A 17,777-nucleotide genomic window follows, 5' to 3' on the forward strand; every position below is an offset into this window, starting at 1 on the left:
TCTCTGTTTCCTTGTTGGCTGCCAAAACATGACCATTTCTACAATCTCAATTCTTTGGCTCCTGACTGTATTCTTCTCTCTTCAGAGGCAGAAATATGAGAGCAAGCCCTCTGTAACTGTCGGTGTCCCCTGCATGTCTTGTTCTTATCTTTTCGATCCACTCTTCCATCTTCCTCATCTCATTTGAAGATTCTATCTCATTTGTAGGAAATTAGAGCTAGAAATCAGTTGTCATGTTAAGCCCAAAAGCTAGACTCAGAAAAACAAGTAACCCATGTTTTCTCTCAGAGGGGTGTTCTACTTTTATTTATGTTGCTGTGATAAAATATCATGACAAAAACTAACTTTGAGGGAATGGGATTTTTCTATTTACAATGCCAGATTACAGTTCCCCCGTGAAAGGAAGTCTAGGAGTGAATGTCAAGCAGTTAGTCACATCACACCCACAGTCAAAATGAAAGAGAAATCCCTCAGTTACACATGTGCTCAGCCTCTTCTCTATAGTTACATAGTTTGACATCCTGTGCCTAGGGATTACCCCTACACCAAATGATCTGGGTCTTCTCACAGCAATTATTGACTCAGTTCCCCATAGACATGTCCACAAGCCAACCTAATGTAGAAAATCTTTAATTAAGAATCTCTTCCCAGATGGTTGTAGGTTGGGTTAAGTTGACCATTAAAGCTACCCATCACAGGAGGTATCTATAGTTACACACACACACACACACACACACACACACACACACACACACACACACAATTTAGGTGGAAGCAGGGGACCAGCAGGTGTGTGGTACAAAGAAGGGACTCAAAGATGAGCAGAAAAATGATATGGATGTTTGAAGAAGTCATAATGAAACACAGTATTTTGTGTCCATATTTGAAAATCAAAATTAAAATGACATCATATGACTTGTTTTCTTATATGTTTACTTCAATAATCCTCATGCCATAAGCAACTCTGAGCAACTTGAATTTCACTGAAAATCAAGGAGCAATATAAACATAACTTTGACAGATTAGGATGTGGGTCTTTTGGGGGAGCACTTTTCAGCCTACCAGAGACATGTACAGAAGGATGAGATAGGATGCTCTGGATATCGTATGGATTGTGGAGGTCCATGGTCTTTGGCTAGAAAGGCAGTTCTGTATCTTGACAGTTGGGTCACATGGAATCTGTTCCTTAATCTCTTTGACATCCTGATTCTCCAATAGGAACAAATACCTGCCTCATGAATTGCTTTGAATATTGGTTATGTTTTGTGAAAGAGGGATTATATATCAGGATCTCAATTTCACTCCTTCAATGCTGTGAGTAGCAGCACATGTTTTAAATGAGAGTAACAATCCCCATTTAGAGTCTACCTTGGAGGATCTTACCTTTAACAGGATAAAGGAGAGAAGGTGCTCTTTTACTAAAGCCTCAGTTAACCAGCTGGGTTTACAGGGGAGTGAGGAGGAAGGCAAATTTAAGTGTTTATACCAGGATGGGATTACATCTAATTGATTTGTTGGCCAAAGGTCTCCATGGTAACCCTCTAAAACAAGACTATTGCCCAGACTATAGATTGCTCTCCACAGACTGACTGGAAGGCTCCATTGCAGAGATCAACATCTACACATCTCATTGAACATGGAGAAGTGAAGCTGGTGCCTACATAAAGCCTTTACACTTATGTGCTAACATCATTGATACAGGGATGTACTCTGCATAAAATATAAATGTCAACCAAGCCACAAAACCTTTGATCTACATAGGAATCCTACCTACAAAATATGCTAGTGTAATGGTCAAACAAAGTTTGTAGGAGAAACCAACTAATATATGATTTTGTTGAAGGCCTACTCCATGACACTATTTGGATGACCAAGCACCTGAAACAAGGTATCACAGGGACCTATGGGAAAACCAAATATTACTATTCTATGCAGCAATGAAATGACTCCTAATGCCATTATGCTATACTTGTTTGTGCATGCCTTGCTCAGTCACCATCACAGAATCTTCCTCCTATAGAAGTTGGAAAAAATATAGAAATCCACAGCCAGACATTGTACAGAGGGTGAGAGAACTTGGAAACACTAAGATATAAAGGGGAAATCTCTATCAAATCCCTCCCCCCAGGACTCAGGGAACCCCAAGAAGAGGAACCAGGAAGAATGTAGTTGCCAGAAGTAATAGAAGACACCATGAAAGCAAGGCATATGAACCCACAGAGACTGAGGCAACATGCACAGTGCCTGTACAGGTCTGCACAGATGGGGCCCTAGTACTGTAGACACAGCCCTCATCTATACCCCAGAAGCAATTTTCAATTGATAGCCACTGGCAAATGAATATTTAATTTCCTCCAAGGCAGTATCATTGGGGAGAAACTAACTACACTTAAAGGTAGGCTACATGTCCAGCAGTAGATAACCAATAAAAAACAAAATCAACAGCATCTTTGGAAGTTCTTTGTCTCATAATTTCATGACAGGACTCTTTCTTTTTAAAGAAAAAATTCTCATTACTTTTTATTTTTCTTTCCTTTTATTTATATATTTTCTTCTCTCTTTTTTTGCCCTACAGGTATTTGCATATATTATATATATATATTTATATATATATATAATATATATATATATATATATATATGCTTCTACTTTAGTGGTTTTATGGGATTCCTCTATGTGCAAATGAGCGGGTCTGTTTCTTGTCACATCTTGTCTTGAGCTCTTATGCTTCCATTTGTTTGTTCTATCTAATTCTGATGTGCTAGGTTTTTTGACTTATCTTATTTTATTGTATTTTTTATATTATCCTTAGAATACTGTTTGTTTTCTAAAGAAAGACGGAAAGGGGTGGATCTGTAAGGGTGGAGGTGGGGGAGAGCTAACAGGAGTAGATTAAAGGGAAATCATAATCAGGTTACATTATGTGAAACAAAAAACTACTTTCAACAACAGGAAAAAACAAAACAAAGCAACAAAAATCTAAGTGTGTATGATTCATTTACACTTAAATCATTAAATGCTATTTTAAGGATACTTGATGGCTTAGGGCTTTTAAAATAGCCATAATGCTTTTTTCTTAAACAGAAATGCTGGCAAGAGTAAACAAACTCAAATACCATTTGCTTTACAATTCTTCTCAAACAAATTTGGACTTGATTCTAACCTGGCACAATCTTTTCTTCCATCTGACACCCCTGCAGTGACGGACGTCTTAACAAGAATAGCTAACTCTATTTACTGAATGGGCAGTAAGGAACTGTGGCAGGCAAGGGTACAAAGGAAAGCACCCATTTAATTGGAATGTTTCTTTATTACAATTATTTTGTGGATTTCAATTATTTTAATTGAGAGTTATCTTCCATTAGCTAAGACGCTGCTGCTTTTAACTATGTAAGGAGGATGAACCCCTCCACAGCATAAAGGTTAAGAAAAGAAAAACCTTGATTTCCTGGAGATATAGAAGACCATTTGCTCTTACAAGTTAATGAATGTGATGCTGAAGCCAAATTATACTAACTGCTTTCTGATGAGCTTGAGTGCAGTTCATAACTAACTAGAGAGAGATGGATTTAATGGGTACATATTTTAAATGAAACAGGAAGACTGGGTATAGTGTCTAGATCAATGGAAAGAGCCTTCTTGACTTGATCAAGACCTTGCTCCTTTTACTACACTCTAATCAGCATAGCCAGATCACATGGCAAGTTAGGGTATACAAAGCCATGCTGACATTCATGTAATTCAGACTTTATGACAGATAATTGTTAAAAGATCAGCCTATATGTTGGTGCATGCTTCATGGTTTCTGTCAAAGGTCAGTTAAGAGGGGTCACTAATGTACTTGAGTCACTTTTTGGTTTTTAGTAGTGTCACTGGGGACAGAAAGAGGCAAGAACAGTTGAAAGAAACACACATGATAACAGAAGAGTGGTCAGAATCAGAATGAAAAGAAAATTGTTCAGAAATTAAAGTATTGTCTGATTAATACACAGGAATATGAGTTTGCTAGTTTCATAAATTGGGAGGATATGAAAAAGTGGAAGTAAGGTTGATGGCATCTAACATTCTTCCGGTCACAAACACCTATAAATCAGTATTTCACTCTCATTTTCCAACCACCAGCACAAAGTAGTTGGCAGAATCCATGGCATGGGGTTTTCTTAGCTACTAAGGCAGGCCAGGAAAGTTGAAACATGTCCCAGGACCAATCTTTCCCCTTGGCCCATGAGATCTGGATGAGCTTTTGAAGCCTGGAATGCAAAGCTGAGAGCAGTAGTGTGGAGAAGCAGTGCAGGTTCCTTATAGACAGCTCTCTGAGGCAGTATGTTATGGAGACATGACTTCTAGGAAGGTGGGGTTGGAAGGCTTGCAGTTTATTCCAGAGTATGTTAGCACTGAAACCACACTCCTTCCTATGAGATGCAGTGCTTTCAAAATGGATAGGACTTGAGGGAGAAAATAAGCTTTAAGAATTTAGTCTGTTATATTGAATGAGAAAGGTCCTAAGATCAAAGGTTGAGAATATTTCAGGCAAAAATGTTTCTGTGAATAGATATGACATCATTTTGTGAGGTAACTGGGACTACCTTACTGGTAGTTGTTGAAAAGAAAGGCATTTGTCTAGTACCCGCACCACCATAGCATACTACAGAGCTGAATGGAAGATCATGCATGGGGCAATGAGTCTGAGAATCTTTCTATTGAAGGACACCAGTGACCCCATCATTGTAAATAGAGGGAGATGACAAAATGTGTTTAAATACAATAACTGGGGCCAATCTGTAACTGATTTTTAAGATGAATTATAGTGTGGCCAGAAACAACTTGCATTAATTGACGACAAGCAAGTGAGATCACACAAACGTTTTCATGGTAGTCACTGACAGTGAAATTTTTCAAATAATTTCAGATGACATCTCGAAAGAAATTTGGTCTGTCTGTCAATTTGATAATCTAGGAGTGGTGTAGCCATATTCCTTCTCCCCCTGGACCATTCCTCCTTCTTCTACTGCAAAATTACAATGAAGGTCATGGAACGGTTTTGCTTTATGAGCACAGTATAAGTTGCTTCTCCCTCCCCCCAGGAAAGACACCTTCACTGTAAACTCCAATTTCTCATCAGTTGACAAATTTAAGAGGTACTTAGTATGTATGAGATGGATATCATGGGCATGCTGGTGGACGCTTCCACTCATACCACTTTTTCCTAATCATTAAAACAGCTGCTTGGGATTTCTTGGATTATCTGTAAAAGGTAGAAAATGTATTTTCCCAAGGTAACACTGTGGGTGACCTCCTGCATTCACCAGTGTGTTACCATGAGTGTATTTTAACTTCTGCCAAAATAAATGTTTCGTCTCAGGAAAGAAGGGACAAAACCATATCTAATACCAACCTTATGACTGTTTGTCAACTAAAGTACCAGATTTACCTCAAACTTTACTTTGCTTAGTAGTCAGCTTTGGTTCTTGAGGAAATATCAGTTCTGATTCCGGGTATGTGGGCATGGCAGGATTGAAAATCTTCGAGTCTATCATTTTCCATGAAGAAACCACACAACTGGACCAGAACATACACGTAGAAGTATCTGCAACATGGAGCGATAGGTGTGGTTTAGAGACAAGCTCTTGGAAAGGATCCAGTTTCACTTCTCAACACTCACTTGGTGTCCTACAATCTTTCATAACTTAATCTCCAGGGGATCTGACACCCTCGTCTGACCTCTGTAGGAACATACATACATGTAGAAAAACACACAGATACACAAAATACAATAACTAAGCTTAAACTTTGTTGGGGGAATAAAAGAACTGTTATTTTTCTTTAGGGCTGAGGAAACTAAATTTAAAAGGGATCTCTGACATTCCAAGGGTCACATGGATGGTACATGATATAAGAACTATGGCTGAAAAGCACAGGTTGATTGGAAGATGTTTGTCAATGACCCACGCACACTAGTGAGGGCTTTGGAAAATGTCTCTTTAAATAATCCATTTATAATACACACTTGAGCAAAGAGACTAGATTTTTAAAGTCTTGCTTCTTTTTAAGTTCTTCCTTACTAGGGAAAGCACTTTACAGTTCATTGTACTTATATTTATGGGTTTTTCTTTTTTCTTTTTCAGTTAGACTTCTTGTCGGCCGCACTGCACTCTAGAACAAGTAGGGAAACTGCTTAGACTATCAAGACACAAACTACACTCATAAGCCAATTAAATCCAATTCTCTAGACATGTATCCTAAGCAGGGATACTTTGTTAAAAGCTCCCAAGGTACTTCCTACATGCAGCTGTTAGAATACTGAATTAGAGGACTTGAAGCAACAGTTTTTGCAATTGTACTCTCACTCACCTTTCTTGTGATGTTACAAAAGAAAATCAAGTACCCTGTGAGATTTTAGAATCACTTTGTTATTATGAACTTGGACTAGCCCAACCTTACAATGGTATATACAGTCTGAAAGAGAGCAGGAGGAGTCCATATTAGGATCATTCAGAAAAGAATCCATAGTGAGAGGGTGCAGCATCATAGAATGGCTTCAGCACAAGGCATGTGTCCCGAATCCCTAGTCATTAAAGGACATTAATACGGATAGACTTTAGATCTGTTTGGGTAAAGAAAACTGGCTAGTTATGAGATAATCATTTTTAAAACTATAATACAGGATAGGGTTGAAATCAGCTGTAGTGAACTGCTGAGAAATCCAATGAGGTTGTTCAGGCTGGAGCAGAATTGCTGTGTAGAGATGTGTGCATTGGTGCAATGTGGTACAGTGTGAAGAAAAGTGCCTCCACACAGGGATACATGGCATCTCTTCACTGAGGTATGAGAATGGAAAGACAAAATTAATCAGAGATCTTAAACTGCCCCTGGAAAAGAATAGACGGATTTTCATTGTATAGGGTGAGACAAAGGTTTACATAGAATGCTAATTCTCAGCACTGGCAATACACTCAAGTCACCTGAGGAACTTTGAAAGGTACAAGTGCTCAGCACTCAACCAGAAGAGTCTAGTTTAATTAGTCTGGCATGCAACCATGGGTATTTTAGTTTTAAAATCCCCCAGGTGGTTCAAATGCTCAGCAACAGCCGGGAGGAACCCCTAGTTTATAGTGTTTTGTACTACACTACAAAGCATAGACTACATGTAGGCAGAGATACTGGGACAGAAAAACCAAACACTCTTTAAGTCTGAAAGCTTACCAGCATCAGCACCATCTATTGGAGAACTTGGGGGGAAGAATGCCAGTTTTGGACCTCATTGCAAACTTTCATAGCTAGAAACAGTGGGCAAGGCTCAGCCATATAGGCCTTCAAAATGTGAGTGTATATGGACATTTGCTATGAACTTAGGCACCATAGTTGTTTATAGGAAGGGAATACAAGCTGATATGGACAGAAAACATCAAAGTAGCATGATGGTGTCCATGCCTATGATGGTATCATTTAGCCATACAACAATACTCAATGTTCTAAACTGAAATCTACTTTGCTTATTTGCAATAGTTTCTCAAATGCTTTATTAAAACAGCCAGGGATAAAGTATGTCATTCATACAGTTCAGAGGACCACTAGAGCTGCACTTCTCTGTTCAGTGAAACTGTACTTTTTTAATTGACTCATTTCTGTCTTCAGCAAGTAGATGCATGCTCACTGGACACATGGGCCATTACATCAATTTGACAAAGCTGCTTGCATAAAGCTAGACAAGTTCATGTAGCGGAGTTGATGGAATACTTGCTGAGCATGCATGGAGCCCGAGTTTGATCCCTAGATGTGGTGGTGTACACCTGTAACCCAGAAGTGGGGAAGTGGTAACAAGAGGATCAAAGTCATCCTCAGCCAAATAGTAAGTCCAAGGCCAGCATGGGCTACACGAGATCATGTCTCAAAAATCAAGCAAACAAAAGGCATAAAGCCAGAGTGTATTTGCACAACCTCTGCTTTTGACTTCTTTCCTATACCTAAAACAGTGCTTTGATTGCCTAGGATTTGGCTTCTATTGATCAGAGACCCATGAAAATTATAAGCAAATGTCAAGCAGTGTCAATCAGAGGAGAAAGCCTTTGCTCTAGACTGAGAAAAGACCCCACTGATGTATAACATTGGGGGTTTCAACTGTACTGGTTAAGTAGAGGCTTTCTGTTCCCTGGTTGACAGGGCATGGTCACCAATGCATTCTCTTTATTAGGTTTAGACTGGGGAATTTCACTTCTATGAACTGATGGGCACTTCCAGGATGCAGAATATATCTGATTGTCACAAATGGATTTCAGGGATTTGTGGTAGTTCTTCATAAAGGGAAGAAAGGCCAGAAAGTCTTTACCCACCACCAATTCCAGTGATTCTTAAGTATGGTGACTTTGGAACTAGTAGGTGAGGACATGTTGGTGACTTGGCAGTATCTGGAGATATTTTTGGTTGTTACACTGGGGAGAGTGCTCTTGGCATTTGGTAGGTAGTGATCAGAGCTGCTACTCAAAATCCTCAACGCATAGAACAGCTGTAGGGGAAGCTGTAGCCATGCCTACTACTGACTCTGTATTGGTAATTTCCCACTATAAACAGCTCCTTCCTACAACAAATCATTAGGCCTCAAATATTTTTTAAAAAATAGAGAAATCTCTTCCGCTTTGAAATGAGAAAGTGAGACTCAGAGATGTCACACAGAAAGTTGCAGAGTCCCTGGTTTGCAAACCACCAGACTACAGTGCCCTGAAGTTCTATCTATTACAGACAGCATTTCCTCCCATGAAACTGCCATTGATTTTGTGTCTCCTGAGTGCCAGGTTTACATGTTGCACTCTTGGCCATTTTCTGTACCATCTAATGCCCACTTTCAAGGTAGACATGACTATCCCTAGGGATATTTTGTGTATGTAGAAATACTGTGTGCAAAGTGGTATAGTCCACTAGTAACATGAAAATTATCCCTATGGGTGTGACTGAGAATGGCCCTAATAGACTTGTCTTTGAATTCTTGGTCCCAAGTCAGTGGAAATGTTTGGGAAGGATTAGAAGGTGTATTAATTTTGGAGGGGTGTATGTCAGGAGAGGTGGGATTTAAGGTAAAAATGAAACACATGCCATTATCAGTTAGCTCTTTTTCTGTCTCATAGTTGTGGATCAGATGTAAGCTCTCAGTTACTGTTCCAACACCATGCCTGCCTGCCTGCTGCCATGCTACCCGCTGTGATGGTCATGGACTCTAACCCTCTGGAACTGTGAACATATAAATTAAATTGTTTCTTTTATGTTTCTTTGGTCATGGTATTCTGCAATGGCAATAGAAAAGTAAAGAAGATAATCCCCAAAGAGATTGAGACATGATTGTTGCCCCCTGGGAGCTTCTATTTAATATATAAAGCAAAGGCATATATCTGTATGTAAGTATCAAGCCAACATTTCCAAAACAGCCTATCATAAACCAAGAGTTTTCACCAAGGTGTCACAAGATTCCTCAAAAGGCACATGGAAATTAGGAAGTGGAAGAGTGACTTTACCATTTGTCCTAGTATTGGTGGGTAGGTAAATGAAAAAGAGTACCCTTCATTTGGTTAATAAAAAACGTCTGAGCATGTTGTGAGAAGGGCAATGTTCTGGACTCCTCATGTACAGTGGCAAATGAGACACAATGTCCCTCATTCCTGGAGCTTGTGTTCTGTGAGAAAAGCTTGGATAAGAGATCAATGGATATGTAGATAAAATGCTTACAGATCTTATCAGACTTACCTAAGGTTGCTAAAAAGACATTTCTGCATTTCAGTAAGTCCATAGAGAAAGGCAATCACAGGGAACAGAAAGAAGAGGACTTTAGGTAGCAATACCCAGTATAGTCCAGGGACTATTGGGATCTACTATTAGAACGAAGATAGTCATGTGTTGTAAATGCAAAAATGTGGGACCACATGGTAGTGGTGGATTTGCATTTCATTTTAAAATAAAAAGAGCAAAATAACCTGAAGATGGGAGAGAGGGGAACATACTAATTTTTGACTGGGGAATAGAATCACAAATGAAACCCTAACTGAAAATTTAGAATAACAAAAAAAAAAAGCTGTTTATACTTTCACTAAATAAAATGAGTGTTAGCACTCACTGGATTTTCTAAGCTTGTAACATTTGAATATACCATCTTGATTGTATCTGTTGTGGCAAAGAAGTCTAAGCATCACATACAGATAAGTAGATAGTTAGCTGGGAGGCAAAATGGAGGTGTTGAGCTAACACATGCTGTGGTTATTTGTACTTTTCAGCATGACAGGTGTTCAGCTACATGGAAGACTAATTGTGGTAATTACTCCATTTTCTCCTCACTGTCCTGATTATGTGAGAATATTTGGTACTCTCTGTATTTTGCCTTAATTTTATGTTTCATAAAGGCTCTAAAGCATTTTCTTCTTGGACTCACAAATACATATCTGTTCATTTTTGTTGGTAGTCTCTTTACTGTATTCATTCCCCTTGCCCTGATGATCTCAAATTTGCTTGGCTTTAAAAATGTGTATCGTTAATTATGTTGAGTTTTGTTTGTGAAGATTCAAAAGCAGAAAAGTAACATCATTAAAAGATTGAGAGATTATTGACTGATTCTGGTTGAAGCCCCAAATATTAAGAATTATAGTGACCTGGTAAGGGGGACAAGACCCTTTTGTGGCACTGTCTAGTTTCTTGGGCTCTTTCTGGTTGTTTTTCTATCTTTGAATAAAGACAGAAAATTTCATGAGAGACAGTTGTAATCTTTGGAGGTAAGAAACACCAATGATCCTCATTGTTGGATGCTCTTGTGAATGACTTTTGTTTGGACCTGGTGGCCAACACTCCAGGATCTTGGCATCCAGTCTAGGCTTTCCAAGTCCTTGACTGTGTGGAGTTTTATTGTAGTGTTTGTTATACTGCTGATACTTGGACAGCTGTTCTTTGATACCAATGCTGTAGCTATTGATACAATTTTCATAAGCTATGAAATAGATTTCTCTATACATGGGGAAGATACATTATTAACTTGTTTCATTAAAATATATTTAAAAGATGAAGTCCACTAGAATTTTTCATTTTATCAGATATAATTACATTTTATTATAGAATGGCGCTTTAGCACTAGTTTGAAATGGGAATACTTCTGAATGACTCTCTTGTCAGATCTTTTTCTCTTGCCGTGACTGCCTGCCCCTTGTCCTTTGCCCAGTCCTTGATCTTGGTAATAACTTAGAAGCCTAGTGAAGAGTAGAGACTTTATAGTATTATTTAGCCCAGTGCTGCTGCTGAGAAAACAAATCTGGGTCTATTCTGGCCCACCCAAGGGTTGCCAATAGTTTTGTTTTGTTCTGTTTTGTTTTTTTGTCATGAGAACTAACTCTTTCATAGTATTCTCATAACAAACAACCATTTGCATTACTACAAGCACTTACTCTTGTTACCTCTGTGTCTGAGTATGCTGCTTGTCAGTGTCTGTCTGTGAATGTGTGGATTTGTGTGTATGCACTTCTCTTCTCCAGCTCTGGACTGCTCCTGTGGGAGTCTTGAGTGGGGGAGTTCTTGATCAAGGCTAGGGCACCTGCTATGTGGTTCACATTTCACATAGGTAACTGTTCCAAACACCAGAAAAAGAGAGAGGTCAAGCTGAACCCTTGAAATGGCAGAGAGCTTTGTCTAAGTCAAGTTATAATGAAACTCCAAGATTGGGTAAATCTGTGGTTGGAATATGCAACAGTTGGTTCTTAGTCCTGTGGGAAGTCTTAAATCTTCTGCTCCTGTCAAAGGCACAGGCACTCTCCCATTTGAGGAAGTACAATAAACAACTGAATTTTGTGTTACAATCCTCTATTTCTATTGAAAATATCATCAAGTTCAGGGATTTTATAAGCACAAGTGAAATATTGCTTATACAGTGATATATGGTAAGAGAAATCCAGACTCTTTCTAGCCCATGGTCAACAGACAACCAAGATACTGTTAGAGGGGATATCTTTTTTTTTTCTGTTTTGCCTGAATCAAGTGATGCTTGAGGCATTGAGTAAAGACAGCCCAAGACCCAGAGCAAAGCCATTAAATCCCAGATGTTCACGATTTCCAAGGAAATGTTCTGCGCCTGTGGTTATTACTCAGATGGCTCCTTAAATGCTCTCATTTTGGCACCTTTTGCACTTGCTAAACTCAATTTGAGGAAAGAACCAGGGAGAAGGGGAATTTTGTAGAAAGCAATTAGCCTGCACTTTGGTGACCTTCATGCTTTCCCCATCATGATGAATTGCTGGTTAGCTCTTGTATCAGTCAGCAGGTAGCTTTTGCTAGAATTGTGTTATATGTTATAGATAACCAGTTTTATCTAATTAAATAATAATGATGGCAGTGTACGACATTTTCTGGGAATTAATGAGCAGCTGGGAAAAGCTGATGGCTGGAGAGTCAGCCAAAGGCTATTAGCTTTGGTCCACCATTAATCTCCAGAAATGCCCACTCGTGACATCACTGTTAGTATTATGTTAGAACAATGAAAATTCAAGTCAATTTACTTATATTCATTGTGTAGTACCTACTAACATGTTCTCCTTTTGCATTATCCAAAAGTCATGTTTTCCTTGTTTAGCCCCAATTGTCCCTTAATCTAAAAATTTTTTCTACATAGCAATTCCTAAAAATGGAATTTCTTGGCTTTTATATAATGGTTAGTGTATTTTAAGGATTCCAATTTGGAGAGTTTTCCTTTAATATTTTGGATGGTAAAACCAGAAAGTTTCTTCAGCTGTGGTTCTGGAATTTGAGAAGTGTGTATATTGTCATGACTATCTGCTCGAGGCAGGAAATGGTTGCAAATGCTTTGAACAGCAGCTGTTGCTAGCAAACATGTGCACTCACCAACAAGATTCTAAGAAGTTATAGTAACACTGCGAGGAGATGATGGGAACTCTCTGCCAGGAAAAGCTGTGATGATGTGTCTATACAACCTTTTTGATTACTGCTGCTGAATGCTAGAGGAAAATTGGACTGAAATATTCACTACCTTCTGCATAATTTAATAGTATTTCTACATATAGGCTCATATAGGCTATCTATCAAGAACTTTTTCTAAAACCTAAATGGGAAGTTTATACTTATGTTGTCTTCTATACTATTTCCCCCCTGCATGAAAGAAAGTTCTGTAAGGCCACTGAAACCCCAGCCAATGAATTTTGAAACCGTTGCCAAACACAGAGTCTTTAGATATAGTCTAAATTCAGCCATAAGTTGTTTATTTTGTACCCCACAGGCATTATTCTTCCTGGAAGAAATGGGCTGGTGGTATCTATCAGTCCTTCTAAATGCATGTTAAGTGTATGCATTTGGGGGAGGAGAATGAGTCAGCATGCCGTTAATCACAGCTTTGGAGGCACTGACTCACTCCTAGGGAAATGGAATGGCCTCACTGGGGAAGGGTGTGAAAGAAAAACTCCATTCTTGGGTCAGTTCCCTGTTTCTGCAAATGCAAATCAAATTTGCACCCGCTTCAGTGGCTGGTTTTCAAACTAAAGAAAGTAGCTGTGGACCCCATAAAGGCACACATCCAGCTTTTCCAGGGAAAGACAGTAATGAGACAGAACACTGCTTAAACACACAGGAAACCTAGGAAGAAAGCCAGAGCTCACAAGAGCCTAGTGGACATCTAAGGCCCGAATTCATAACCCTGGCCTTATTCTTGCACAATTCAGCCAGGTAGGTCTTTGATCCACTATTAATTTTGGGGCATTCAGTAAACAACTCTTATCTTTATTAAAGGACTTTGAACATCTGAAGGATATTTACAAGGACTTGGATTCTTTTTGGAAGTTGAAGCATAGAGAGCAGCTTGGAAGTCAGGCCTTTGTCAGGGTCAGATTGAGAAAAGAAACATAAGTGATTATTGGTGGACATTGTGCAATTTCATCTGTAAATACTTATATAGTCTCTTAAATTTAAATGTGAGCTCTATGTGGTATTTCTTTAAATACAAACTTGTTGATTAACATGAAAACATTATACTATTGATACATTTAACACTATTAAAATTTCATTGTACTGATAAAACAGGTATAGATTATCTAGTAGCTAGCTTTTCCCAGGATGTTTTTCAACCCCTTAAGATAAAATGATTAGATGTGTTATTAGATGTGTTTCCTTAGAGCTTTGTATAAAATGTTCCATCGTTAGTCTTCCCTGGGTGTAGGTTTGATTGAAAATGTTTACTGCTTTCGTGAAGCTCTAACTTGAGTTCATTTTGTTATGTGGTGACCACAGTTCTGGATGACGCCCCCCCTGGCACACAGGAATACATTATGTTACGGCAAGATTCCATCCAATCTGCGGAATTAAAGAAAAAAGAGTCCCCTTTTCGTGCTAAGTGTCACGAAATCTTCTGCTGCCCGCTGAAGCAAGTGCACCACAAAGAAAACACAGAACCCGAAGGTTTGTGCAAGACAGACACGTTTTGCTTGTTCTCTCTCTCTCTCTCTCTCTCTCTCTCTCTCTCTCTCTCTCTCTCTCTATCTCTCTCTCTCTTCTGTTTTTGGATTGTGCAATGCTGTCTGGTGTGCTGTGTGTATTGTTCAGTCCCTGTGACAGCTATAGAAGACCCTGGCTCAGTGGTGACTGTGTTATGCAGTGATAAATGGGACACTGTAGAATACAGTCATCTCAGCACAGCGTGCAGCATCCTGCTTCTTGCAGATGAAACATTTTCAGTTGATGTCATGACACTATTTCATTTTGGCTGCCAAAGTTGCTTGCTCCTGTAACCAACACCTGCCCAAATCTGTTCCCATCACCTTGCATTCCTGAAGCAGCAGCCAGCTGGGGAATGGCACTTCTAAAAGAAAATAATGAGATGGTTGTTTCAAAATCTCTGTCTCTTCTCCACTCCATAAAGCTTCTGCATTGCTTTGGAAGAATGTTCATGATCAACTTAGTTCGCTGAAGCAGTCCCAGACTCCCCATGTAATGCACGTCCAGTTGCACCTTGCCACAGTGAAATGCATGTCTTGAGGAAACAATGAGGAGTTCTTAACATTTTTTTTCCAGCTCAATACAGGTTTGGAGAACTCAACTTACTACTTACTTAAACTCAGATTGATACAGTGTTTATACCAGTCCATGTCACAAATCCCTATTGTTAACTTTTCTGTCTTAAAAGGGTATTTATTAACTTTCCAACATTTTTGCATGCATCAAACAGGATAATTTTTCACATTACAAATACAGTGAAGTGATTTTATTGTTGTCAAATGTGAATTTTGACTTCCAAAATAACCTTCACAACTGCAATTCATGTAAGAGGTTCTTTTACAGTAAGAAATTATCTTCTGGTCATTCATGATTGATGGAGCTTTCCAGTGTACAACATTGGATGTGACAGCAGTCATCTCAATGGCAGTTGGAGTATACTTTTTGCATAATGTCTTCATATATTCTGTAAGTGACTTTGTTCCTATATCAAGTTGCACTTTTGCAACTTCATAAGAATCCATCCATTATGGCCATGTTTCTGATGTGAAAAAAAATGACATCTGGTTTCATTTAAAGTTTTGTACGTAAGGCAATGACTCACAGTGAGCTCCTCCAGCTCATAGTTTTGAAAGCAAAATCTTTCACCTGAAAATGTCTCTTTCTCTTTCTTCCAAACAGAATGTTAAGTGTTCATGGACAGAAAATGAGAAGTCTCTCTATCTATGTGCAGGTCTATTTTGGTAATGGAATAAAACATTTGCACTTTTTTCTCCAGTACTTTTGCTAATCTACACAATCTACATTTGCTGAGAGTCCTAATGTCAATAACTAGTCACCTGCAGCTATAAATGGTGACACTTTCCAATGAGTAAAATCTACCTCATGGTGCTTTAGTTTAGAAGAAATTAACTTCAGTTTAATGTTACTGAAACAAAAATTTTTAACCAATGATGACGATTTTATTCTATGCAGTACATTCCAGTATGTTCTGCTTTCTTTTCTCTCATGATATATATATATATATATATATATAATATATATATATATATATATTAGTAGTAAGACAATATTTTGGTTTGTGTAATAAAAATGTTGTTTACAAACTTACTTATTAAGTTCAGTAAAGCATTTCATTAGAAACTTTATATTTTCTTGATAATATTTTAGATTAAGTAAATAGTCCAATAACTGTAAGACCCCTCCATTATTATTGCATATATTTTGACAGGATCTGTTACTTTTCAAGCACCATCTGGAGTGCATAGTGAATACTGTCATGAATGTTTTCAGATATGGATTATTAGAAAATGGGAAGCCATTAGAAATACTCATTCCTATTGGGGATGAGTATTTTTCAATCTGTCATTTTGAATCCATAAATTCAGTGGTTGTCAATATGTTGAATGTTACTATTATCTTTTCACCTGTAATGTTTTGAAGATAGCCACTGTCTTCTTTCAGATGAATGATTGTCCTCCTGGCAGATACTTTGACATAGTAAACCTAACACTTCCTTTCTTATTCCTAATAATCATTTATTAATAGTATTAGATTCATCAGAAGTTTTCTTTGGAGAAATTTTAACACTATTTACAATAATACTTTACCCTTTTGAACAAACAAGGATTCCTGTGCTATTGGTGTACCTAGACATGTGAATGTAAATTTTTTATCCCAATACAGATTCACCACATTCCAAGTACCTTAGATGACAGCAAACCAAATGTGTTGTGGACAGAACTTGGAATAATATATTTACTTTCATATAGGAAATGGGAGCTTGTCTTTTCCAGGACGCGAAATGTCTGTTGATTTGGAAGGGTTCAGTGGCCAGTTTGGCAACCTGGAAGATTTTTGCAAGACTGGTTTTTCAATGCTGTAAGGTATAGTTTTGAGTTCTATCTCAAAGTTGTAATATTTTGCTCTATTTCCTAGAAATAAAATGCTTCCTTATTTCAAATGGCTATTAGAGGTCAACTGTGTGGCTTTCTGAAAGCATCTTATTGTCATGTGATTCATCTTGCTGATATAGTTCCATTCAGATTCACTGTGTCCTAGCATCAGACTTAACATTAGACACTGATTCCTACAATTTCAAAGCAAGAACAGTGGTCAATCTATCCATGGTTTGGATGTTCATATAATATTGGAAACCATTAATTGAATAATGAAAAAATCACTAAGACTTGGAAGGAACTTTTATTTTGAATAGTAGCAAAACATCTGTGTATATTATGTAAAAGTTGCTTTTCTCTTAATGAATTCATGGAAAAACCCTGTTCATCTCTCTCTCTCTCTCTCTCTCTCTCTCTCTCTCTCTCTCTCTCTCTCTCTCTCTGTGTGTGTGTGTGTGTGTGTGTGTGTGTGTGTGTGTGTGTGTGTGTGTGTTTGATAAATCTCTGATGCTTCTTTTGGCTGTCAATAGTTCTGAAGGTCCAGGCTATTTCCATTGTTTATGATAACTTGAGATTTGATATAAATAGCATAGTTAATATTGTTCACAGTCATTTATCTTTCAAAGTTGTTTTTGGATTGTGTTCAAGGCCTTCAGAATCCATGCAAAAAGTTCTTAGAAATATCTCACTGTTTTGGGTTTTTTGACACACTAAAGCCAATTACAGTTTGCAAAAAGCAAGTTTATATTAATCAACAGCCAATTTCAAAACAATTTGAAATCTGTTCCAAATTCTTGTGAATTTCTATGATGTGATTATTTCTATACAATCTACTTATGATATAAGTGAGCACTTGTATGTGCACTGGAATTTGGCTGAAGAAGAACATATGAATATCTAAGAGTCTAATTTGGCCCAATACCA

The 17,777-nt window shown here is 38.1% G+C and overlaps 1 protein-coding gene across 7 annotated transcripts in view; it reads left to right on the forward strand.

Moving 5' to 3' along the window:
* Nucleotides 1–17,777, forward strand: part of Fgf13 (fibroblast growth factor 13) — a 505,513-nt gene that overhangs the window by 294,167 nt on the left and 193,569 nt on the right. For 5 of the 7 annotated variants that reach the window (XM_027433379.2, XM_027433380.2, XM_035449944.1 and 2 more), the window contains one exon: nucleotides 14,254–14,421. The exons of 1 other annotated variant lie outside the window; for it this stretch is intronic. In XM_027433379.2, coding sequence (XP_027289180.1) covers nucleotides 14,254–14,421 — 168 coding nt within the window. Of the gene's footprint in view, nucleotides 1–13,425; nucleotides 13,693–14,253; nucleotides 14,422–17,777 lie in introns of those variants that run through there. One more of the 7 variants, XM_027433382.2, reaches the window with a different exon arrangement.

Source organism: Cricetulus griseus, chromosome X, assembly GCF_003668045.3.
Source record: "Cricetulus griseus strain 17A/GY chromosome X, alternate assembly CriGri-PICRH-1.0, whole genome shotgun sequence".
Lineage (NCBI taxonomy): Eukaryota > Metazoa > Chordata > Mammalia > Rodentia > Cricetidae > Cricetulus > Cricetulus griseus.